The following is a 24,451-nucleotide window of genomic DNA, read 5'->3' as shown; positions in this document are numbered from 1 at the left end:
AGAGAGAGAGAGAACGAGAGAAAGAGCGAGAGAGAGAGAGAGAGAGAGAGAGAGAGAGAGAGAGAGAGAGAGAGAGAAAGAGAGACTGCCCTCAGCGAGGATAAACAGATCCTTGATATTGGCAATAGGACATATATGTCAGTTTGCAGGGATCTCTACACTAAAGTTACAGTAAGGGCAATGCAGCCTCCTGTCTTCACACACAGCATAGTTCATTATGAAATATACAGTATTTCAGTTGTGCAGAATATGGCCATACTGTTTGTATGCATGCGTTCACAAGAAAGAGAGTGAAAAGAGAAGTGTGTGTGTGTTTAAAGGAAATAGACAGAAAGGGAAATAAAAAAGAGAGAAAACACCATTTATGTGTGTGGGAGAGAGAGGGGGAATGAGAGAGTGAGTGTGTGTGTGTAAACCCAGCTCTCTGGAGGACCCTGCTGCCTCGATTCTGTCCTATCAGCAGGCGACCATCTGCCCTGCTCCCGGCCCTCAAGCTCCTACAGGCACTCTCTGCATTATTCATGTCATTACACACACACACACACACACACACACACACACACACACACACACACACACACACACACACACACACACACACACACACACACACACACACACACACACACACACACACACACACACACACACGCACACACACGCACACACACACACACTGAGTCCTCTGCCGCCGGCTCCAGCACTGTAGTCTGCCATCTCTGACTCACCAGAGCTTTATAATAATAGGATGCTGCTCCAGTGCCATTGTCTGAACTGGATTTCCCATTTCAAAACAGAGTGAGGCAAGGCATGAGAGAGGAGAGCTACCCACTGTCTGTATGGAGAGACCCTTAACGGATTTCAATCACAATACGGCCACAGACTGAAAATGAGCCAAAGTCCTCCAAATCGTATTCTTTAGCTCTTATTCTCTGTCTTTACCTTTCTGTTTGTCTGTCTCTCTGTCTTTACCTTTCTCCCTGTCTATGTCAGTCTTTCCCATCACCCCCCAGTCTTTCCCCACTCCGTTTTAGACCCTTCTCTCATGCACCCCCCTCTCCACAAAGAAATGGGCAACCAGGCTAATCCTCTCATATTGTTGGCTTGGCTTAGTATTGTCTTAGCACACTAAGAGGGACACTGAGACAGATGTGCGGGTGATAACACAAATTGATATACTCACAGTATATCACAGTAAATGATGATAAGATATGTCTAGGGGACCTATGGAGTTGTATGACGTTGAGCCCTAGATGCTGAACACTGAGAGAGAGAGAGAGAGAGAGAGAGAGAGAGAGAGAGAGAGAGAGAGAGAGAGAGAGAGAGAGAGAGAGAGAAAAAAAGAAAGAGAGAGAGAGAGAAAAAGAAAGAGAGAGAGAGAAAAAGAAAGAGAGAGAGAGGGGCAAAGAGAGACAGAGAGAGACCAACAGAGAGGGGGGGAGAGAGAGAGAGACAGAGAGAGAGAGGGACAGAGAGAAAGAAAGTCAGACAGTATAGTACTGATAGCAGACCTAGGATTGCTAACTCTGTCTATCATGCAGAGGTAAAACACAATAGAAACAAAAACACAAAAACTAAAACACAGGTAACCACAGTAAAATAAAATAAAAACACAGGTAAAACACAATAGAAAACAAAACACAGGTTACATTTTCTTTTTAAAATCACGCATGGTAAAATGAACACAGCTATATTTAATGAAATATTATGAGTAATTATTTTTCATACAGCCACTCATCTCTAGTGGTAATACATTCATAGGAAGTTCTTATCTATTATGTTACAGAGTTTTTCTTTTAGCTCATATACACATTTTCTTTTTTTCTCACCTATATCCAGTATACACTATGAGAGTCCACACATTTTTCAGCACACACAATACAGACTGACTATGTAACATCGCTCTAGTAGTCTAATAGCACAGATCTCAACAAGGAAGTGAAACAATAGGACTGAACTCTGACCCCTGACCTTTGCTATCTGTAACGGAGTGGAACAAAGTTGGCCATAGACACTGATCTAAGGTCAGTTTTGCATGGCCCTCATGGTTAAGGTATAGATTAGAGAAGGGACAGCTGATCCAAGATATGTGACCATGGGCAACTTCTATCTAGTATCCTAAAGAGGACCCTGGAAAGCCTATGTCAATGGTAACGTTCCACTTGGCACAAAGCTAAGCGATGAGGTATGGTAGGATGAGGATGACACAATCATTTTTTGGTTTGTTTTGAGAATAGATGTGTACTAGATAAGGGACATCATTAAGCATGCCCATTGGTAGTAGGGGTTTGACACGTCTACTGGAACAAATCATAATCATCAAACATTATTTTAACATGTCACGATTCCACGGTTGAAATGAAATTGAGATTACATCATAGTTTTGACAAACCAATGGCAACCCAGTTCCAGTAGAATAAGACAACTGCACACAACATAGACGTACAACGACACACAACTCATTACCGTGTTCAAATAGGAGAGAATCTGAACAAAGGACAAAAAACAAAAAACCTAATTGGCAGTATTAGAACAAACGTACAAAAATATATAAGAAAATAAATAGCTACATTACATTAGTGCAAAAATAATGCCTCATAACATCCCCTCCCCTCCATAAATACACAAAACAAATAGAAAACAAATAAATAGAAAATAAATAGACTACATATAAATACATAAATAATATGTTGGCACTGGCTTAAGCGGCCAACACCAAGGCTGTGTCTCTCCCCTGGCTCTTATAAGTGAAGGCAAGAAACATGCAGACAGGCTATAGGGAGTGACACAGACAGTGACAGACTGGTATACATCATCTATACACAAAGGCTTGTGTATCACTGTGTAAATTCACACCATGGTACCCCATATGGAGGCGGACTCTGTTTTGTACTCAGATGTGGCGACACTTTCATTGTGCAGGAGAATTAAAGTTGCAATAAGGTTTGTAGAGGATCTTAATCATCATCAGCATCACCATCGTTACCATTACAATCAGTATTGTCATCTTTGCATTACTAACCGCTCCTCCCTCCTTAGAGAACCCGATCTAGCCACACTACTTCACGACTATTCTCTGCTGCCATTAGACAAGTTGAGAGCCTTGCCAAGTTGAGATCCCTGTAACGTCTAATGTGGCCATGTGTATCTATCAATATCTGTGTATGTACATGTATCTGTGTTTGTTACTGTATCTATCTGTAACTGTGGCTGTATATGTATCTATCAGTATCTGTATATGTACATGTATCTGTGTTTGTTACTGTATCTATCTGTAACTGTGGCTGTATATGTATCTATCAGTATCTGTATATGTACATGTATCTGTGTTTGTTACTGTATCTATCTGTAACTGTGGCTGTATATGTATCTATCAGTATCTGTATATGTACATGTATCTGTGTTTGTTACTGTATCTATATGTAACTGTGGCTGTATCAGTATCTATCAGTATCTGTATCTATATCTTTAATCTGTGTCCGTATCTGTATCTGTGTCTTTGTCTATATATGTATCTGTGTCCGTATCTGTGTCTATATTTGTATCAGTATCTGTGTCTGTGTTTGTGGTTGTATCTGTATCTGTGTCTATATCTTTAATCTGTGTCTTTGTCTATATATGTATCTGTGTCTTTGTCTATATATGTATCTGTGTCTTTGTCTATATATGTATCTGTGTCTTTGTCTATATCTGTAACTGTGTCTATATCTGTATCTGTGTACGTATCTGTAACTGTGTCTATATCTGTATCTGTGTACGTATCTGTATCTGTGTCTATATCTGTAACTGTGTCTATATCTATATGTGTCCGTATCTGTAATTGTGTCTATATCTGTATCTTTGTCTGTATCTGTGTCCGTATCTGTATCTGTGTCCGTATCTGTAACTGTGTCTATATCTGTATCTCTGTCTGTATCTGTGTCTTTGTCTATATGTGTAACTATGTGTATCTTTATCTGTATCTGTATCTATATATGTACACTACTGTGCACGCTCAGCTGTGAACACCCAGCCTGAATGCCTGTACGTTGTATGCCTCGAAATCAACACATGACGTACGATGACTCTACGCCCCACACACACACACACACGCACACGCACACACCAGAAATAGGCTAATTAGAATAGACTGTTTCACTGTTTCACACAGCCTACTATTAAGTAAGACTAGCAACCAAAACTGCGGATTATAGTAGTGGTTTCATACTTAGCACAGAGTGAATTGATGCTTAAAGCAACAATGACCATTCTCTTCCTTCTATTTCTAGATAAGATTCATTCTTAAAGGGGGGTGGACAGACCAGCTATATGTGATGAAAACTGAGATGCTGAGCAAAAGCCTTAGTGTTCTTTTCATCTTCTGCATATTTGTGCTCTTTCTCTGGCCTGAGGTACACACATATGCACAGACACACTGCATCACAGTAAACATTAAGACAGGCCAGCGTAGAAACGTAGATAACAGATAACCAGCAGGATAAAGTGTGATTTTCATTGGCACCTATCAGCCATGCAACTCCATGTCTATCTAGTCTATTTCTACATGATTGTTTCATCCACCCTCAATGGCTAAAAGTACACACAACTAAGGATCTCCAGTAGTTCCCTCTCCTCCTCTTCTTTTCTTCATCTGCTATGAAAGAATTGGACAAGTGTAAGAAGAATTGGACAAGTGGAAGAAGAATTGGACAAATAGGCATCCACCATATTGCTTTCACCTATCCAATGTTTTCAGATCTGTGCAGATTATAGAGAGGAGATGAGGAAAGGAAGCCACTTTAGACTTTTGAGATGTCCCCAATCTACAGTATCTGCAACTCCTGCATAACATCAGACAATTCCAAAAAGGATTGAGGAAATATTCAATGGCCTGACTGCAGATGAAAAGTGTCAGTTGGGGGTCACCAGGTAGTTTGGTCATATTTAACAAGCACTGAGATGTTGTATGGGAGAACCACATATTTGCATTATATGACATTGGGATCATATATGTAATTAGCAGGCTATCTATACTATATATACTCATATTAAATCAGATTTGGGATCTGATGACATATTTATATGGAACTGCACTCATCTGCATCTTGTCTGAACAGTGTCTGACATATCAATATAATAAGTCACGGGGTCAGTACGTCAAACACACAATGCATCTCAAATTGGGGGACACAGGTAACACACACCACGTTGTTGCCGTGGTAACAACAACTCGACAATGCAAAACTGGGCAACAGGCGTTGATGTCACCCAGGTAGAGGAGTTTCTCAGCGATGGCGTCATTAACTCCTGATCTTTCTTTTTTCTCAACGCTTTTCTCCATCGGTTTATCTTTACCTCTTTCTATCACTCTTTGGCTGTTTTTCTCTCTATTCCTATTTTACTCAGTTTTTTTTCTCCACTTCTCTATCTCTATTCCTTTATCTATATTCAGGCTTTCATTTCCTGCAGTCCATTGTGTGTGTAGAATCTCTGAATCCATCACTCATTAACACAAACAACAGCCTCTGGCAACAGAAATGCACCCCAGTAATTATTCCCTGCTCAACAGGTACAGGGCGTTGTGTTTGGGGGGAGGGGGGGGGCACGAGACCCATCCAGGCGGTGTGTGTGTGTCTTGTGTGTGACATAGGGCAGTCAACACTTGAGCTGCTCCATCTCAGAGCACTCTGTGTCCATGTCCGAGTCGCAGAGCGAGTGGCCCGTGAGGTCACTGCCTGGTGAGATTGTGTGTGTGTGAGGAGGGCTGGCCTCGTCCTGGAAGGTGTCTGTACGGGAGTAGAGCCCCAGGTCCTGGAGTTTGGACGGGGAGTCGTCGTCCTCTGTGGTGTCATCGTAACAGAAATCCTCCAGATCAACGAACCACTCGGGCCAGAAGCGCCGGCGGATCCTCTCACAGTAAATGGCCAGGTTAATCAGCTCGCCTGGAGCGGATAGGGTGGGTCAAAGGTCAACACAAAGGCAAAGGTCAACAAGCTCAGCTGAGAATGGGTCAAAATGTGGTGTGTTATATTCAATAAAGATGGAGTCTATTCCAGTCTGATTGCTGTTTTTTTACCGTTTTTTTTTTTACATTCGACAATTTGTTATTTTGTGTCTTTCCACATCACCGCACAAACAACACAAAAACAAAACGTCCACTATACAACACATTCCCCAAGGTGATCAACATATGATTTCCAAATTTCCTTAAACACTTCTGTTTAAAAAAAAAATAATTATAATATACAAAATCCAACGTTATGTAGCTACATTGTTCAGTCCTCCACTTTGTTATTGAGGGTAAATATGAGGCCTTCCAATTGATGGTTCCACTTTTCTGCAGCAATTAGACATAGATCACAACACTTTCTCTGATATTGATCATCAATATTTACATTTCCCAACAGACATAATCGTAGAGATAGATGGATATACATTCATAGACACAATGAAATGATAGAACATACATTATCCCAAAATGGTATCACTTTATCAGAAGACCACAGCATAGGTAATAGGGTTCCTTTGTGCTTTTTCCATATCCAACAGAGATGTGACATTTCTGGGTGCATTATATTCATTATGGCAGGAGTGTAGTAAGTCCTATGAATTATCTTAAATTGCAGTAGTTTATGTCTTAGGTTGTAGGAGCAGGTTTTAGCATGTGCACATATCTGTGACCAAGGGTTCTCCTCAATTTCATCCTTTAGATATAGAGTTTGAAATCAACCCTTCACATAACTTGGCAAATCAACTTCTTTGGCATATGAGCTTCTTTCAGTATTTTGTCTATTCTAGATGCCTTAGGTACATCCAGATTCTGTTGACGCAATTGAATACGATTTCAGAATACGATTTATTCTGTAAGAAGTTAAAGAAATCGGCCTTGGATAATCCAAATCTGTCTTGCAGTTGATTGAAAGACAGTAGAGATCCATCATAGTACACAGGTTCAAAATGCATGATGCCACTTTGGAACCGGGATTTAAAGGTGTTGTCATTAAACACGGGAGGTTGTTCCAAATAAAGGCGCCTGGCAATATTGGGTCTTTGAATGGAGAATCATTGGATGTGTCCGTTTTTTCCTTGGACCCGAAGTAGTGAATATATTTTAGATCCTTAAGGTATTACATTTATGGCTTTGATACTCCTCCATGCACAGGATAGTCTGCTGTCCATTGTTAAGTGAACGCAGGTGTGCAGCCCAGTAATGCATTTTCATATGAGGTAGTCCAAGACCTCCAGCTGCATAGGGTAAGTGTAAAACAGTCAATTTGACTCTTGAGGTCTTTCCATTTCAAATAAAGTTGGAGAGCAGGCCATGTATTTTATTTAAAAAGTTGCATGGAATTGAAAATGGTAGGACCTGAAATACATCAACCATGGTAATATATTCATTTTGGATTATGTTGACCCTACCTAACATAGAAATAGAGAGAGATCTCAGTCTCTGAACATTGGACTCAATCTTATCTAGTAAAATAAAATATTTGATTTTATAGGCCTCCTCCTGATTGCATGGTATCAGTACATCTAGGTATGTCATATGCGTCTTTGTTCATTTTAAAATGTACTTTCTAAGCTTGAGAACTCATACTTTGAAATGGGCATTATTTCAATTGTCTCCCAATTCGCTTTGAATCCTGATACAGCACCACGTGTCTAACAGAAGTCAAAATAAATGACAGAGAATGTTGTGGTTTAGATAAATAAAGTCAAATGTAATCTACATACAATGATATCACCTGTTGATCTCCACCAATCTCTATTCCCTGGATTGAGCCATGAGTTCAAATTCATGCTAGGGGTTCTGTGGCTAAAGAAAATAAATAACTAGACAAAGGTCATCCCTGTCACGCTGCTTTGGGGGATTTGTACAATAGCTCAATCCAGGAGATAAATACCGGACCAAAACAAAACACTTTAAAGACAGCCAACAAATATGCCCATCCCAACCTATCTAATGCTTTTTCAGCATCTAATGATACTGACACTTTTGGAACATTCAAGTTTTTAGTATGACGGATTATATTGAAAAAATGGCAGAGATTGTTTGATCTGAGTGAATCAACTTTTGTATTACTGTTTGTATGCGGAAAGCCAATACTTTAGCAATGATTTTGTAATCCACATTCAAGAGGAATATTGGGCGGTAAGATCTGCATGACAATGGTTCCTTATCTTTCTTTTTAAGTAGGGTGATTTCCCTCACTGTTGCCCTAACTTGCTATTTATTTATTTTTTGGAATCCATGTAGGCCCTTTCTGGGGAGTAATGTGGCTTGTTGGTGAAACTCACCTTTGATGAGTTGCTCTGGCCTTGTGCCCGGCAGGGTCCACATGGCAGGGGCTAGATGGCTGAACACAGTGGCATCCACCATAGACAGCTTAGGACCCATCAGGTACTTCTTATCACCTACCCAGAAAAACACCAAGAATCAGGGGGCGAGAAGAATGTTGTATGGAAACAAGGGTCATGGGGGTAAAATTTTGACTGGAAATTAGTCCTCATGGTGTAGTATCCTACTTTCTCCAGAAGAGGACAGAATTGTACAATGTACCTTGTTATAAAAGGGATGCTCCTTTAAGCACTTGAAACTGGCCATAGTACTGTAAACCCAAGTAAGTTAATTAAACCACAACGGAACCTACAGCTGGCCTTAGCCATAGTTATGAGATTTACAAGGCTTGTAAGGCTGCAGACTGTACCTTGTGAAATGAGATGGGGATGATGATCTGTAGGATTGTGATTTTAATGATTATCTACAGTATACCCTCACCCTACCAAGTAGGGTGGCCAGCGTCCGCATGTCCTTCTCCATTAGAGCGTAGACCTCCTCCCTGGTGAATCGTCCAATCCCGTGACCGTACATCTCCCTCTTCACGATGCTGCCAGTCAGGCGACTCAGGATCCACTTGAGTAGGTCACTCAGTGGCCCACTCACTGCCAGCATCTTCTGGGTCTCCTCCAGGTTGTCCACCCACTGACAGTACGCTATGGTCCTGTCATCACACACAGACGTGATGTTCGTTAGGTCAACAGTATCTCAAATCCATACGCTGATAAAGTGTGGTCCCGATGGCACAGTTGGTTGGAGCATGGAGTTTGCAACACCAGGGTTGTGAGTTTCAAGGGACAGATGTAATGTTTTGCGACCCAATCACAATCACTAGTTTATCATCCTATCCCTCAGTATCAAATAAATTAGGTCTCCCAACAGAGCAGCATCTAGTGGATGTCTTGCTGTAGTGTCAGGAAGTGTCTCACCAGTAGAAGTGTTCCTCCACCATCTTGGTGACAGCCTGGGACACAGCCTTCTCCGGGGGACTGAGGTTCTTGTTGAGGCTCACGCCCAGCTTCTCCTCCAGGAAGTCGATGATAAACTCTGTACCAGACACCTGCTCCTGGTTGTACTCTATCCATGGCATCTTCCCCTGGGGAGACAGCTTCCCATCAAAGTAGTTCTGCATGACAGAGGGAGAGAGAGAAAGGAAAGAGGAAGAAGGAATTTCAATGGTCTGTTACTCTTCAATAGAAAATGACACAATGTTAGTTACATCAAATAATTCAACTACGCACCAACCCAAACATCACTCTCTCTTTCTCTCTCTCACACGCAAACACACACACACACACCTGGTAGGGCAGGTCCACCATGCGCAGGTAGGTCTCTATCTTGAGGCAGAAGGGGGAGAGAGATGGGACACCACACTTTGGCCTGGAGAACTGGTGGAGGATGATGGTATCTTTAGAGTTCAGCTCCTGTTCTTTCCTATGAACCAGCAAGGCAGTTTGAGCTCCACATTCTAAACACTCATTCCTATACATTTTATTGAAAGCAACTTACAGTTAGTGCATATATTCATTAAATATGTGTGCAGGCCTCCCGAGTGGCGCAGCGGTCAAAGGCACTACATCACAGGGTTAGAGGCGACACTACAGACCCGGGTTCGATCCTGGGATGTGTCGCTACTGCGACACCCATGAGGCAACTGGCCCAGCGTCGTCTGGGTTAGGGGAGGGTTTGGCCAGCTGGGATGTCCTTGTCCCATCGCGCAACTCCTTGTGGCAGGCCGGGCACATACACGCTGTCTTTGGTCGCCAGCTGTATGGTATTTCCTACGACACATTGGTGCGGCTGGCTTCCGGGTTAAGCGAGCAGTGCGGCTTGGCGGGTCGTGTTTTGGAGGACACATGGCTCTCGAACTTTACCCTTCCCGAGTCCATACGGGAGATAGTTCAAGACTGCAACTACCAATTGAAAATCAAAAAATAAATGTGTGGGAATCAAACCCTCAACTCCGAAGTAGCAAGGCCATCCTCATAATAAATGACTGCAAATGATGTCCCAATTCAAACACACTGTACATTATTTTAAAATCTCTGAATATCTGGATCCCCTAGTAGGCTATAGTGCACCCATGACACTTCCACGCTTTTACATATATCTGGAGTCGATTATAGGCTAATAATCAAATTGTACTTTGAAAATAATCAAGGAAATGTTCTTAGATCTTACACAACAATCTCAGGTGCTACAGTAGATCCCGTTTTACAGCTATCTATCATAGAGAGCTTTGCACAATACCCATGCTGAAACTTTCCTCGGGCATGGGCGCCATTGCCACCGGGACGCTACAATGTCAAAACGAGTAGGACACAACCAAGTGAAATATTGCAATACATTATCATGGTCACTGTAGCTGATCCTATTACACGTTCGTACTGACCAACATAGTCACAAATAGGGGCCTTATTAAATGAAAAAAAGTTTAAAGGGAGTTGTTTACATGTAGCCTACTTCTTTGAAGGCGCTGAAACACTAGGACCGCATGTTCTGAAATACTGAGGAGCTGTCCATTTAGCAGTGGTGCTGAAATGCCCACAAACATCAAAAAACAAACGTATTGATCCAGTTATCTATAGAATGCAAAGCACTTCGGTGTAATGACACAGGGAAAGTAAATGAGACAGTAACTACTTAGAAATCGATTTAAAATGGGTCTCTAAGATAGAGTACAGGCGGAGCAAAAAAGGAGAGCTATGAGAAAACACACACAGTGCTAGCCACATGTAAAATAATAATAATAATAAAAAATATATATTAAAAAAACAAGACAGTCAATCAAAATGCCCTTCTGTGTAATACAACAACAAGCTTTAGGCCACAATGATTCCTATTGGTGTAGTGTGAAGTCAATTCAACTCGAATCCCGCATCCATCTCTGTAAGTGTGTTTATCTAGCTGAGTTGGCCATGGGGTTATCGTTGCAGGTAACCCGAGATGTTTTTTTTAAGGACCGCAGCGACCAAACTCAATTCCCCCAGACATTATTTCAGATAGAATCTAGGGATTCTACTGCGAAGCTGCAGTTTTCGGTCACAGATGGTCAATTCCTGTTAGCTAATACATATCCGGGCCTGGCTTTTAGCTGTATACTTCTCTCAAGTGCGAGGTTAGTAAAGGTCATTCTATCACAACCGCAATGTTTTTCTATACTGCAAGACTCGACTCGACAGAAAACGAGAAGACATGTTTGGCTTGGGTACAACCATCTAGCCAATATCACATGCCCGGTCATCCCATGCCCTTGAGAAATCGTAAATAAATAAGAGTCAACCTTTGCAGCAATGAAAATTATCTTATTATATGTACACACAAATATCTCAAATACCAGGCTTCACGCTACATGAACAAATCAATGGATGGTTTTAATTTGACATCTAGTCCTAATAGCCACAATCACTGGAATACGAAGAGGCATAACATTTGCGTGATTCATTGGTTAATGTATTTTCTTTCCATAACGCGACAAACAAGGAATCTCCTTCAAGCGGTACGGGCCGTTAGGCTGCATTCATTTTGGAAGCCTACCTGATGGCGAGCAGCTCGTGCAGTAGATAGGCAGCGGCGGCAAGCAGAGCGCCCCCGGTCAGATAGAGCGTTTTCCGCCACCACGAGTCTGACCCAAGGAGCGGCATGATCCCGCCGTAGTCCTGCAGAGGGTAGGCGATGATGTACCCATACAACGAGAGCTGCTCATTGGAGCCGCACAAGCCGAAGGAGAAGCTCTGGTTCCGTCCAAGATCAACCACAAACGATCGCGTCCAGGCGAACCCGACGCGCCAGTACATTCTTTCTCTCAGTGGCCTTTTTCTGCCTTGCTTTGGCCGGTTTTGGCTTCATCAACGGGGGCTTCATGCGTGCAAAGGGGTCGTTGCGATGCGGGATGCAAGGAAGAAAGGGATAGGGGCCATCTCGCCTGGCGGTTGTCCCGTCCCCGCTTCGGGGTCGGTATCCTCCGCAGCGGATCGTCGCGGCTCTCTCACTCTGCCGCGGATAAGTGACGTCACGATAGCTGTACCTTTGAAACTCTGTTTTTGCGATCAGCTGGGCAATAGCATAGGCTACTCAATTTCCTAGCATCTTCAATGTAGGCCAATTGCATAGGCTACTTTAAAAAAATAACCGTTCCATAAACTTTATAATATACATGTCTGCTTTGCAGCTTTGGTAACACTAACACGTAACGACTCTACATTAACTCTCCTTTGCACTACATATCGCACTAAAGTCATATAGGCCTAACTATTGTATGGTGGTGTAGCCTATGACTTATTTGTTGCAAGATGATCAGTAGTTCTAGAAACTTTTAGACCATTACAAAATTAAATCCAGGCAACACTAGAATGTAGAGCTATACGTGGTGGCCTATACAACTGAGTTAGCCTCGTATCGTAGACCTAAAACCATCCTGAAGTCTCGCGAGTTTATACTCGTTTTCGCTTTACCGATTAATGGATGTATTTATTTTGGGATTATGTCTGTATTGTTTTGCATTACTTCACTTTTGGAGCTAGAAACAAAAGCATTACGCTGCACCCACGATAATATCTGCAAATATGTGTACCGACCAATAAACATTGATTTGAATATTTTGAGTGAAGTGAAGCGAAACGAGAACGGGTCGGTCAGGATGGTCATGCGTCAGGCAACAGCTGAATGCCCCTGAAACACAAATAATATAACACATTCAGTCGTGCAAAGAAGGAGCTATAGCTGCATCAACCCATTTGGTTACTGCAATATTCATTTTATTACCACAATAGATTTTCAAAAAGAAATACAGTTCAAGTAATAGCCAATACTTGACAAACCACACATTTTCATGTTGTGTTTCTATAGAGACAGGGGGAAAACATTAGTAGGCTAATCCCAGTCAGTCAAGTAAACACATATGATAAATGATGGAGCCTGTAAAGGGGAAGGGAACTCTGAGGCAAAAAGGTTGTATCTCAATAGTCTAAAAGCTGGATCCTCACTCTTCTTTATCTTTCATGACTTGCAAACAGCCGGTATGTGAAAGTAATATGGAGCACAACCACAAACAGCCTGATTTCATCTAGATTTACTTCGCATCAGTGTATATGAAGCAACCGATAACAAGGAGAGGAATTCACTTCAGACTATTGGGATGCACCCAAAGGGACCACTAAAATATCCCCCCCGAAAACAAACAAAAAACATCACTTCCCTGCAATAGGACAGTGTGCTCGTAAGTCTTATTACCTTGATAAACAGCTTATTTTGTAAGGCATTCAAGCACCCAGTTCTGGACACAGATGAACATGTACATATCACAGAAACCAAGAGAAACAACCTCTCACACACACACACACACACAACTCCCACTGTATTAATGTACAGAAAATATATCAATATCTACAAGTAAATATGCACACAAAGGTATTGTGACACTTCAATTTGATTAAATACGTGGTACATGCAGACAGAAAACATTGGACCCTTGTGTAGGACTGATTCAATATGCAATCAAGAACACACAGCTAAAAATCCACCTGCCTTCCCCACCAAAAATGTGGTCCTAACAATTCTCCACATAAAAAAAGTAGAATAAAAAATAAAACGTTTTTGTTGCAGGCTAATTACATCATGATAGTAAACACATTTGAGCAGTTTTACTTGAAGCAGACAGCAAATACATTTCATGATTTCTACCCAAGCAAATTTGCCCAATCAAGTAAAACACAAACGATGAAATGAAAGACATGAGTGAAGCTATTTACAAAGGCTGGAGATGTAACAGGTAATGAAGACACTTGAATCTAGTGGGTATACCCCCAGAAATTCCATTCTCCCCCATGACTTCACCTGCTAAGCTCTGTAACCAATCAACGTAGACCTTAGATAACAGGACATCCAATCGAACAGACTTACATCCTTTCAGAACGCATCTCAAACAGTACAGGGTCCAATCATCTTAGCGATACCAGTAAAAAGGACTACTATTCTCCCTGAGGAATGAAGACACTGCCAAATGGGCCACTCACACATCACAATCACTAATGATCAAATTCTCTGGCCCCACGGAGCTCCATATTATATGATTGTTCCCCGAGAGTGTTTCAAGGAAGTCAGGATCATCACAACTCATAGTCCCAGTCCCCCCCCACCCACCCCACTTTCTCACAGCTAGGTCCATAAGGTTTTGGTCGCGTTCCCCTGTTCAGACGTTGAATGCATCAACCAATGGTTGCTAGCGAAGCCGTCAACTGTGCCGGTCGGGCACTATATTGCTATAACATGTGGTTGGCTGATACATAAAATACCTATCCAGGAGTTTTAAGATCTGCCATGCGTTAGCAACACCTGGGCACAGGAACGCGCCCTTTAACTGTTGAGGGATGGAAACACAGGACTGCTGCCGCCAATTGGCTAATGCCAGCATTCCTGTGGCCATCTGATGAGTTATCATATATGAGCCAAGGTGGACGTCCCATTGCCTATGACTGGATGTAAGAGTTATTCTGGTTTCCACTGGAGCTCTGGTCATTGTCACTGGTACACAAACAAAACAAAAAACAGTGAGTTGAGACAGGAAGTGAATGGGTCATGTTAACAGTATATAGGTGGAACACTAAGGTGAGATTAGGATAGATCTCTGTACCTGTTGGGAGGCGGCTTGGGTTTAGGCATCTTGTTGAGCACTGCAGCCATTTCCTTCCTGTCGTCAAAATTCTTCCACTGGTCGTACAGCTTCAGGATGACTCGGATGATCTCCAGGATCTGAGCAGAGCATATACGTTACCGCACAGACAATCAGCTTTCCCCTCCGATTGATGTATTAATATGCCATTTGTTTTGTGTGGCCGTACCTTCTCCATGTCGACAGAGAGCTCAGCAAACCACTGCCTGGCGTCTTTCTGCTGCACCACACAGGCAACATGCAGACATGCTGTGGATGCAGGGGGAAGAATGTGTAACACCTCACCTATATTTTATTGAGCTGAATCTACTAGTAGGAAATGTGAAAGGCCTGACAGGGGGGGGGTGTCTTACCTAGTGCGATCATGAAGGGAGGGTAGAGTAAACAGAGGTCTGTCCTATACGTGTCATTCACTACTCTCCTGTAGAGAAATAAGACAGTGCTTCAATATTCTCATATCAAATCAATACATGCTCCCGCAAACAAAGAAAAAAAAAACACATACCAGGCCAATGGCAGTAGCATGTCCTCCTGCCCCATGTCCTGCACGTACTGCAGCAGGGGTCTGTAGGGGTGGTATACTATCAAACAGCAGTCCTGGAACACGCATTAAATCAGTTAATGAATCCATCCATCCAACAAATGGATGGCATCTAGCATTGAATGTATTGTGACAGAGACAAAAACCTTCTATACTTACCATGAGCTCTAGTAGGTAGAACTCACATTCTAATACCTGTAATGAGGAAAGCAAATGAAGTGCAAACTCAGTTTAGTAAATATATCAGTGTCATAGTCTCAACTTGTATCCCTTTTCTCTATTATCTGGGAAGTATCTGGGAATATTTCCACTATCTGGGAATAACAACATTCTGCTAACTAACCCCTACAGTGTGAATAATCACCTCCTTCATTGCGCCACACCACCAGAGAATCAATTATTGTCTCTACAAGGTGTTAGGACAGCCCCAACGTGGTCCTGGCAACTCCGTGGAATAGGTAGATAAATAACCGGCGCTGCAATCGTATTCCACTTAGCGCCACAGCGATAGATACGCCCCCGTGAGGAGACGCAACCGACCACGGTCAGAATCACCTCCCATGGCGATGGGAGTTTTGCCATAGGCTTGCGGACACTAGTTGTGGAATGTGGCGTCTCCGTAGACGCCAACATACTGATACCTAACTACAACACACAACATATAGGACTCTTGCTGGTGTATAAACTGGGTGGCTCGAGCACTCAATGCTGTTTGGCTGAAAGACGTGGTATATCAGACCGTATAACACGGGTATAACTAAACATTACTTTTTACTGTTCTAATTACATTGGTAACCAGTTTATAATAGCAGTAAGGCAACTCCAGGGTTTGTGGTATATGGCCAATAAACCACGGTTGTGTCGTACTTAAGAACAGCCTTTTTGGCCATATACCACACCACCTTATTGCTTAAGTATAAATATTCCACAATATAGTGAGTGTGTTGCCTCAGAGATAGGTCCCACCACAATGCAACATGATCGTAACATCTAGCTACAATAATGAATTATATTCAATAATTTAACTTCATAATAAATACTACATTGTTTAGCCTAAGAACTGTTCATACAGCACACCCTAAATGATTTCAACAGCAAGGTTAAGTCAGACGTACATGGTTCATTCTGTAAGGGAACTCCTTTGGGAAGGCATAGGAAAATCTTGTTTTTACTGTACAAAACAAAAACACTTGTTAGATTTGACATCAAATGAACGCAACCCATCAGAATGAATGTAGCCTTTGTACCACAGCAAGAGTGTATTTGTCATCTTAAATATAAGATCATATCTAAATGGAAACGCTTCGTGTCTCCTTACTTACACACAGACGTAGCTGCAGAGATCAGACGAGTGTTTGAAACAACACCGAATTCCTGGAAGAGACAGTAACAGAAGGGCTTTGAGGATGCTGTCATGGAGTAGGACGCGGGTGAATTGCACTATCAAAGACTATGTTACAGAGCAGTTAACCCTACCAGTTAACCCTATCCCTACTCTCACACAGACTATGAAAACTGGAAAGGCAATGGGATATCAGGCCATATATACCTCCACTTTGGAGGCAAGGAACACACATGTAGGAGCCATGAGCACTGGGTCTATACTCTTCAGGGAGTACCTGCAGAGGAAAAAATAAGAAAGAGAGAGAGAAAGAGGGGGAGAGATATAAAGAGATTTGGAAGAGGCCCAAAGCTCAGGGCTCCAGAGACCGTTTAAAAAAAATAAAAAATGTATGCGCCTAAGTTGAAAAATGTAGGAGCACAATTAAACATATTTGAAGTAACAAGTCGTTTTCTTTGTAGTAATGGGGAAAGCGTGACGGTGAAAAACGGAGCTCATTGTATTCTCCATGGTACTCAGGGGCTGCGGTACAGTGAAATAATAATTCCAACAATTATCATCTGGGTGATTTTTTTCTAAATTACAATTCCAGGTCATACAGCAAAATAGTTAGGCGCATGTGGTGGCACTGTAGATATTATACAATGCTCCCCTAGTGCCATTTATAATTAGCTGATGAATAGAACACAGTGTTGTTGTTATGAAAATGGCATAAGCACCTGGCATAGAAACGTTTGAAGTAGACGGTTGCTGTAGCAATGACCTGCTGGCGGAGCTTCAGGTGTTCCCCCAGTGCCTGGATCACTGGAACAGAACAATACGTAGAACACAAAGCACATCTAACCTCAATTGCGTCAAACATCAACCTTACAAGACAAACGGCACTGTACAGTGCATTCGGAAAGTATTCAGACCCCTCGACTTTATCCACATTGTTACATTACAGCCTTATTATAAAATAGATTAAATAAAACATTTCCCTCATCAATCTACACACAATACCCCACAATGACAAAGCAAAAACAGGTTTAGATTTATTTAGAAAATGTATAAAAAAATATATTAAAAAAACAGAAATACCTTATTTATATAGGTATTCAGACCCTTTGCTATGAGCTCAGGTGCATCCTGTTTCCATTGATAATCCTTGAGCCATTTCTACAATTGGAGTCCATCTGTGGTAAATTCAATTGATTGGACATGATTTGGAAAGGCACACACCTGTCTATATAGGTTCCCACAGTTGACAGTGCATGTTAGAGCAAAAACCAAGCCATTAGGTCAAAAGATTTGTCCATAGAACTCCAAGACAGGATTGTGTCAAGGCACAGATTTGGTGAATGGTACCAAAAAATGTCTGCTGCACTGAAGGTCCCCAAGAACACAGTGGCCTCCATCATTCTTAAATGAAATAAGTTTGCAACCACCAAGATTTCCTAGAGCTGGCCAAACTGAGCAATTGGGGGAGAAGGGCCTTGGTCAGGGAGGTGACCAAGATCTCGATGGTCACTCTGACAGTGCTCCACAGTTCCTCCATGGAGATGGGTGAACCTTCCAGAAGGACAACCATCTCTGCAGCACTCAGGCCTTTATGGTAGAGTTGCAAGACTGAAGCCACTCCTCAGTAAAAGGCACATGACAGCCCACTTGGAGTTTGCCAAAAGGCACCTCAGACCAGGAGAAGCAAGATTCTCTGGTCTGATGAAGCCAAGATTTAACTAATTGTCCTGAATGCAAAGCATCACGTCTGGAGGAAACCTGGCACCATCCCTACGGTGAAACATGGTGGTGGCAGCATCATGCTGTGGGGATGTTTTCAGCGGCAGGGACTGGGAGACTAGTCAGGATTGAGAGAAAGATGAACGGAGCAAAGTACAGAAAGATCCTTGATGAAAACCTACTCCAGAGCGCTCAGGACCTCAGACTGGGGTGAAGGTTCACCTTCCAACAGGACAATGACCCTAAACACACAGCCAAGACCATGCAGGCCTCAGGACAATTCACTCAATGTCCTTGAGTGGCCCAGGCAGAGCCCGGACTTGAACCTGATCAAACATCTCTGGAGAGACCTGAAAATAGCTGGGCAACGACACTCCCCATCCAACTGGACAGAGCTTGAGAGGATCTGCAGAGAAGAATGGGAGAAAACTCCCAAGCTTGTAGCATCATACCCAAGAAGACTTGAGGCTGTAATCGCTGCCAATGTGGCATCAGTTTTGTACATTTTTTATAAAAACTGGCAAACATTTCCGAAAACCTGTTTTTGCTTAGTCATTATGTGGTATTGTATGTAGAACAATTTAATACATTTTAGAATAAGGCTGTAACGTAACAAAATGTGTAAAAAGTGAAGGGGTCTTTATACTTTCTGAATGCACTGTATACACAAAAGTATGTTGACATTCCTTCAAATTAGTGAATTCGGCTATTTCAGCCACACACGTTTCTGACAGGTGTATAAAATCGAGCACACAGCCATGCAATCTCCATAGACAAACATTGGCAGTAGGATGGCCATACTGAAGAGCTCAGTGACGTTCAACGCGGCACTGTCATAAGATGACACCTTTCCAACAAGTCAGTTTGTCAAATTTCTGCCCTGCTAGAGCTGCCCACAACTTTAAGTGCTGTTATTGTGAAGTGGAAACCTTCAGGAGCAACAAAGTGGTAGGCCACAAAACCTCACAGAACACGACCGCTGAGTGCTGAAGCTCGTAAAAATTGTCTGTCTTCAATTGCAACACTCACTACCGAGTTCCAAACTGCCTCTGGAAGCAACGTCAGTACTGTTTGTCAGGAGCTTCATGAAATGAGTTTCCATGGCCGAGCAGCCGCACACAAGCCTAAAGATCACCATGCGCAATGCCAAGCGCTGGCTGGAGTGGTGCAAAGCTTGCCACCATTACACTCTGGAGCAGAGGAAACTTGTTCTCTGGAGTGATGAATCACACTTCACCATTTGGCAGTCCAACGAATGTACAGTGCAAACTGTAAAGTTTGGTGGAGGAGGAATAATGGTCTGGGGCTGTTTTTCATGGTTCGGGCTAGGAACCTTAGTTCCAGTGAAGGGAAATCTTAATGTTACAGCATACAATGACATTCTAGATGATTCTGTGCTTCAAACTTTGTTTCAGCATGACAATGCCCCCGTGCACAAAGCGAGATCCATATAATAAATGGTTTGTCGAGATCGGTGTGGAAGAACTTGACTGGCCTGCACAGAGCCCTGACCTCAACCCCATAGAACACCTTGGGGATGAGAATAGGAACGCCGACTGCTATCCAGGCCTAATCAGTACACAACATCAGTACCCAACCTCACTAATGCTGTTGTGGAAGCATGTAAGCGAGTCCCCACAGCAATCCAACGAGAGGTCGACCGATTATGATTTTTCACCGCCTATACCGATACCAATTATTGGAGGACCAAAAAAAGCCTATACAGATTAATCGGCCATTTTTTTTTTTTTTTGTAATAATGACACTTACAACAATACTGAATGAACACTTATTTTAACTTAATATAATACATCAATAAAATCAATTTGGCCTCAAATAAATAATGAAACATGTTCAATTTGGTTTAAATAACGCAAAAACAAAGTGTTGGAGAAGAAAGTAAAAGTGCAATATGTTCCATGTAAGAAAGCTAACGTTTAAGTTCCTTTCTCTGAACATATGAACATATGAAAGCTGGTGGTTCCTTTTAACATGAGTCTTCAATATTCCCAGGTAGGAAGTATTAGGTTGTAGTTATTATAGGAATTATGTGACTATTTCTCTCTATACCATTTGTATTTCATTCAACTTTGACAATTAGATGTTCTTATAGGCACTTTGGTATTGCCAGTGTAACAGTATAGCTTCCGTCACTCTCCTCGCTCCTCTCTGGGCTCGAACCAGGAATACAACGAGCACAGCCACCCTCGAATCAGCGTTACCTCTGCAGAGCAAGGGGAACAACCACTCCAAGTCTCAGAGCGAGTGACGTTTGAAACGCTATTAACACGCACCCCGCTAACTAGCTAGCCATTTCACATCGGTTACACCAGCCTAATCTCGGGAGTTGATAGGCTTGAAGTCATAAACAGCGCAATGCTTGACGCACAACGAAGACCTGCTGGCAAAACGCACAAAAGTGCTGTTTGAATGAATGCTTACGAGCCTGCTGCTGCCTACCACCGCTGAGTCAGACTGCTCTATCAAATCATAGACTTAGTTATAACATAACACACAGAAATACGAGCCTTAGGTCATTAATATGGTTGAATCTGGAAACTATCATCTCGAAAACAAGATGTTTATTCTTTCATTTAAATACAGAACCGTTCCATATTTTATCTAAGGGGTGGCATCCATTAGTCTAAATATTCCTGTTACATTGCACAACCTTCAATGTTATGTCATAATTACGTAAAATTCTGGCAAATTAGGCAGCCCAAACTGTTGCATATACACTGACTCTGCGTGCAATGAACGCAAGAGAAGTGACACAATTTCCCCTGGTTAATATTGCCTGCTAACCTGGAATTCTTTAAGCTAAATATGCAGGTTTAAAAATATATACTTCTGTGTATTGATTTTAAGAAAGGCATTGGTGTTTATGGTTAGGTACACATTGGAGCTACGATACGCACCGCATCGATTATATGCAACGCAGGACACGCTAGATAAACTAGTAATATCAACCATGTGTAGTTAACTAGTGATTATGATTGATTGATTGATTGTTTTTTATAAGATAAGTTTAATGCTAGCTAGCAACTTACCTTGGCTTACTGCATTCTCGTAACAGGCAGGCTCCTCGTGGAGTGCAATGTAATCAGGTGGTTATTAGAGCGTTGGACTATTTAACTGTAAGGTTGCAAGATTGAATCCCCCGAGCTGACAAGGTGAAAATCTGTCGTTCTGCCCCTGAACGAGGCAGTTAACCCACCGTTCCTAGGGCGTCATTGAAAATAAGAATGTGTTCTTAACTGACTTGCCTAGTTAAATAAATATTAAATAAAGGTGTAAATAATAATACAATTTTAAAAACGGTGTCCAAAAATACAGATTAATGCCCATAATTTTGGAATGAGATGTTCTACAAGCTTTTGGTCATGTAGTGTATGAAGAGGTAGCCTAGCGGTTAAGAGCGTTGGGCCCATAATTGAAAGGTTGCTGGTTCTAATCCTTGAGCAGACGAGATGAAAAATCTGTTCATGTGCCCTTGAGTAAGGCACTTAACCCTAATTGCTCCTGCTAAATGACTCAAATGTAAATATAGGTCATTGTTGCCGGTTATTGCTAGTAGTGTCAAATGAGATTTGAGGGTAATTCATGTTGTGACATTGTACCATTTCCCTAACAGTAAAACCATTCCCACCACACAGAATTATCATAGCATATGAGTCTGATGAAATACCATTGGCAAAGAAGATCTGCAGTTTCCAGTAGTCTTCCTCAGACATGAACTTGATGTCCTTCTGACGCTCCTTCATCAGGTCCTGCTTGTCCAGGACCCACTGCAGACTAGTGAAATAGAGGAGACAATCAACCACAACGAGCCCTCTCATACACACAGTATCATAACAACAAAACTGCTGATAGGAAATCTGAGAGCGGTGCGTCAGAAATAAACAGAAACACAAAAATGTCAGTGTGGCTACGCTGTCAAACCAGCTCGCTTAGAGGCACAAAAATACTTAGCTGGCTCTACAAATAAACCTCAGCATTCATATCAAGCTAATTACTACTAAGAAAAATTACCACTAAATGTTCGTCCGGTACACTAACACTGACATAATATAAGACTAGAGTGGGCGGACAAGCTGAAGTTAGGTAGCAAGCTAGCTTGCTAACTCTAGCTAGGCCCCAAATCAATGGAGTTTCTTTCCCATACATAGTCCTAATGCATCACGTTCGTACAGAATACTTACTAATGCGAGCTCTGCCAGAAGTTCCCAGCCATGGCTTATGAGTTGAGGTAGAAAATGTTATTTTAAATTGTCTTTATTTTTAAAGATGATACGGGACATAGAGAAGAAAGTGGTCAGCTAATAAATGTGCAGTGCAACACTCAATGCTGTTCTGACGGCGACTGGGGCGTGATGTGCTTGGGTTCCACTTAGCTGGGTCTGGGTTGCTAAATGGGTGGGAAACGCACATCTCTTGTTGTCTAATTTGGCGTGTAAATATACAATTGTTACAGTATCGATGTTGCCTAACCATCAGGGTTGGGATCGATTATGAATTGAGTTGCAACTTGCTCTTTGATTCCAATTAAATTCTTACATATGAATTAAATTTGAATTCACACTCCACAGAAAGAAACATTTTAATTGAATTTTAATTAAAGGAAAAATAATGTAATTAAATGAAATTCAATGTACAGGTCATTCAAATGGCTTATTTATTGTACATATCACCATAGCAATGTTTAATCTGAAATCATGTATGGCTACCAATACCATGTAGCATGAGGTTGAAAGATTTCATTTTAAAAACGAATTATCCTAAAACAATTACAAATAATTACAGTGGTCTGGAAATATTGTAAGATCATGTTGTGGGTTGTCTGTAATAATTCCCCTTCATTTAAATAACATAAGAAGAAAGAAAATCCAGGAATGAATTAGATCAAACACTGCAGTATGCATATCATGACAAAAATACAATTAAAATCAAATAAAATTTTATTGGTCACCAACACGTGATGAGCAGATGTTATTGAGGGTGTAAGGAAATGCTGGTGCTTCTAGCTCTGACAGTGCAGTAATATCTAACAAGTAACATCAAACAAATTACACAACATATACAGTTGACGTCGGAAGTTTACATACACTTAGGTTGGAGTCATTAAAATTCGTTTTTCATCCACTTCACAATTTTTTTGTTAACAAACAAATAGATAAGTCGGTTAGGACATCTACTTTGTGCATGACAAGTAATTTTTCCAACAATTGTTTACAGACAGATTATATCACTTATAATTCACAGTAGCACAATTCCAGTGGGTCAGAAGTTTATATACACTAAGTTGACTGTGCCTTTAAACAGCTTTGAAAATTCCAGAAAATAATATCATGGCTTTAGAAGCTTCTGATACGCTAATTAACATAATTTTAGCCAATTGGAGGTGTACCTGTGGATGTATTTCAAGGCCTACCTTCAAACTCTGTGCCTCTTTGTTTGACATCATGGGAAAACCAAAATAAATCAGCTAAGACCTCAGAAAAAAATTGCAGACCTCCACAAGTCTGGTTCATCCTTGGGAGCAATTTCCAAACGTCTGAAGGTACCACGTTCATCTGTACAAACATTAGTACGCAAGTATGAACACCATGGGACCACGCAGCCGTCATACCGCTCAGGAAGGAGACGCGTTCTGTCTCCTAGAGATGAACGTATTTTGGTGCGAAAAGTGCCAATCAATCCCAGAACAACAGCAAAGGACCTTGTGAAGATGCTGAAGGAAACAGGTACAAAAGTATCTGTATCCACAGTCAAACAAGTGCTATATCGACACAACCAGAAAAGCCACTCAGCAAGGAAGAAGCCACTGCTTCAAAACCGCCATAAAAAAGGCAGACTACGGTT

At 41.7% G+C, this 24,451-nt stretch overlaps 2 protein-coding genes across 2 annotated transcripts; both read right to left on the bottom strand.

Annotated features, from left to right (window-relative positions):
• Positions 1-1,674: 1,674 nt before the first annotated feature.
• LOC118398570 (failed axon connections homolog) lies at positions 1,675-12,689 on the bottom strand. Its single transcript, XM_035794056.2, has 6 exons — positions 11,855-12,689; positions 9,616-9,751; positions 9,247-9,443; positions 8,764-8,981; positions 8,278-8,394; positions 1,675-5,921 (listed from the first exon to the last, which is right to left on the bottom strand). Exons 1-6 carry the CDS (start codon positions 12,112-12,114, stop codon positions 5,635-5,637), a joined length of 1,215 nt encoding a protein of 404 aa, XP_035649949.1. The 5' UTR covers positions 12,115-12,689; the 3' UTR covers positions 1,675-5,634.
• Positions 12,690-13,030: 341 nt separating this feature from the next.
• On the bottom strand, positions 13,031-23,007 carry LOC118398569 (cyclin-C-like). The gene is made up of 12 exons (XM_035794055.2): positions 22,792-23,007; positions 22,278-22,384; positions 17,590-17,674; positions 17,078-17,147; positions 16,851-16,902; positions 16,644-16,699; positions 15,688-15,723; positions 15,493-15,584; positions 15,341-15,408; positions 15,157-15,236; positions 14,949-15,067; positions 13,031-14,839 (listed from the first exon to the last, which is right to left on the bottom strand). The coding sequence occupies exons 1-12, from the start codon at positions 22,821-22,823 to the stop codon at positions 14,785-14,787; spliced, it is 852 nt and encodes a 283-aa protein (XP_035649948.1). The 5' UTR covers positions 22,824-23,007; the 3' UTR covers positions 13,031-14,784.
• Between the last annotated feature and the right edge of the window lie 1,444 nt (positions 23,008-24,451).

Source organism: Oncorhynchus keta, chromosome 19 (assembly GCF_023373465.1).
Source record: "Oncorhynchus keta strain PuntledgeMale-10-30-2019 chromosome 19, Oket_V2, whole genome shotgun sequence".
NCBI lineage: Eukaryota > Metazoa > Chordata > Actinopteri > Salmoniformes > Salmonidae > Oncorhynchus > Oncorhynchus keta.
Note: the sequence above shows the minus strand (reverse complement) of the source record. Positions and strands in the feature narration are given on the sequence as shown.

What these genes read in the sequence shown, in the direction of transcription:
- LOC118398570 (XM_035794056.2), bottom strand. Translation starts at nt 12,114, where the DNA reads ATGTACTGGCGCGTCGGGTTCGCCTGGACGCGATCGTTTGTGGTTGAT. An exon ending in TGGTGGACCTGCCCTACCAG is followed by an intron (nt 9,444 to 9,615) that starts GTGTGTGTGTGT and finishes TCTGTCATGCAG; the next exon opens with AACTACTTTGATGGGAAGCT. An exon ending in GACGCTGGCCACCCTACTTG is followed by an intron (nt 8,395 to 8,763) that starts GTAGGGTGAGGG and finishes TTTTCTGGGTAG; the next exon opens with GTGATAAGAAGTACCTGATG.
- LOC118398569 (XM_035794055.2), bottom strand. Translation starts at nt 22,823, where the DNA reads ATGGCTGGGAACTTCTGGCAGAGCTCGCATTA. An exon ending in CTCTGCAGCTACGTCTGTGT is followed by an intron (nt 16,700 to 16,850) that starts GTAAGTAAGGAG and finishes TGTTTTGTACAG; the next exon opens with TAAAAACAAGATTTTCCTAT. An exon ending in TCCCTTACAGAATGAACCAT is followed by an intron (nt 15,724 to 16,643) that starts GTACGTCTGACT and finishes TCCTCATTACAG; the next exon opens with GTATTAGAATGTGAGTTCTA.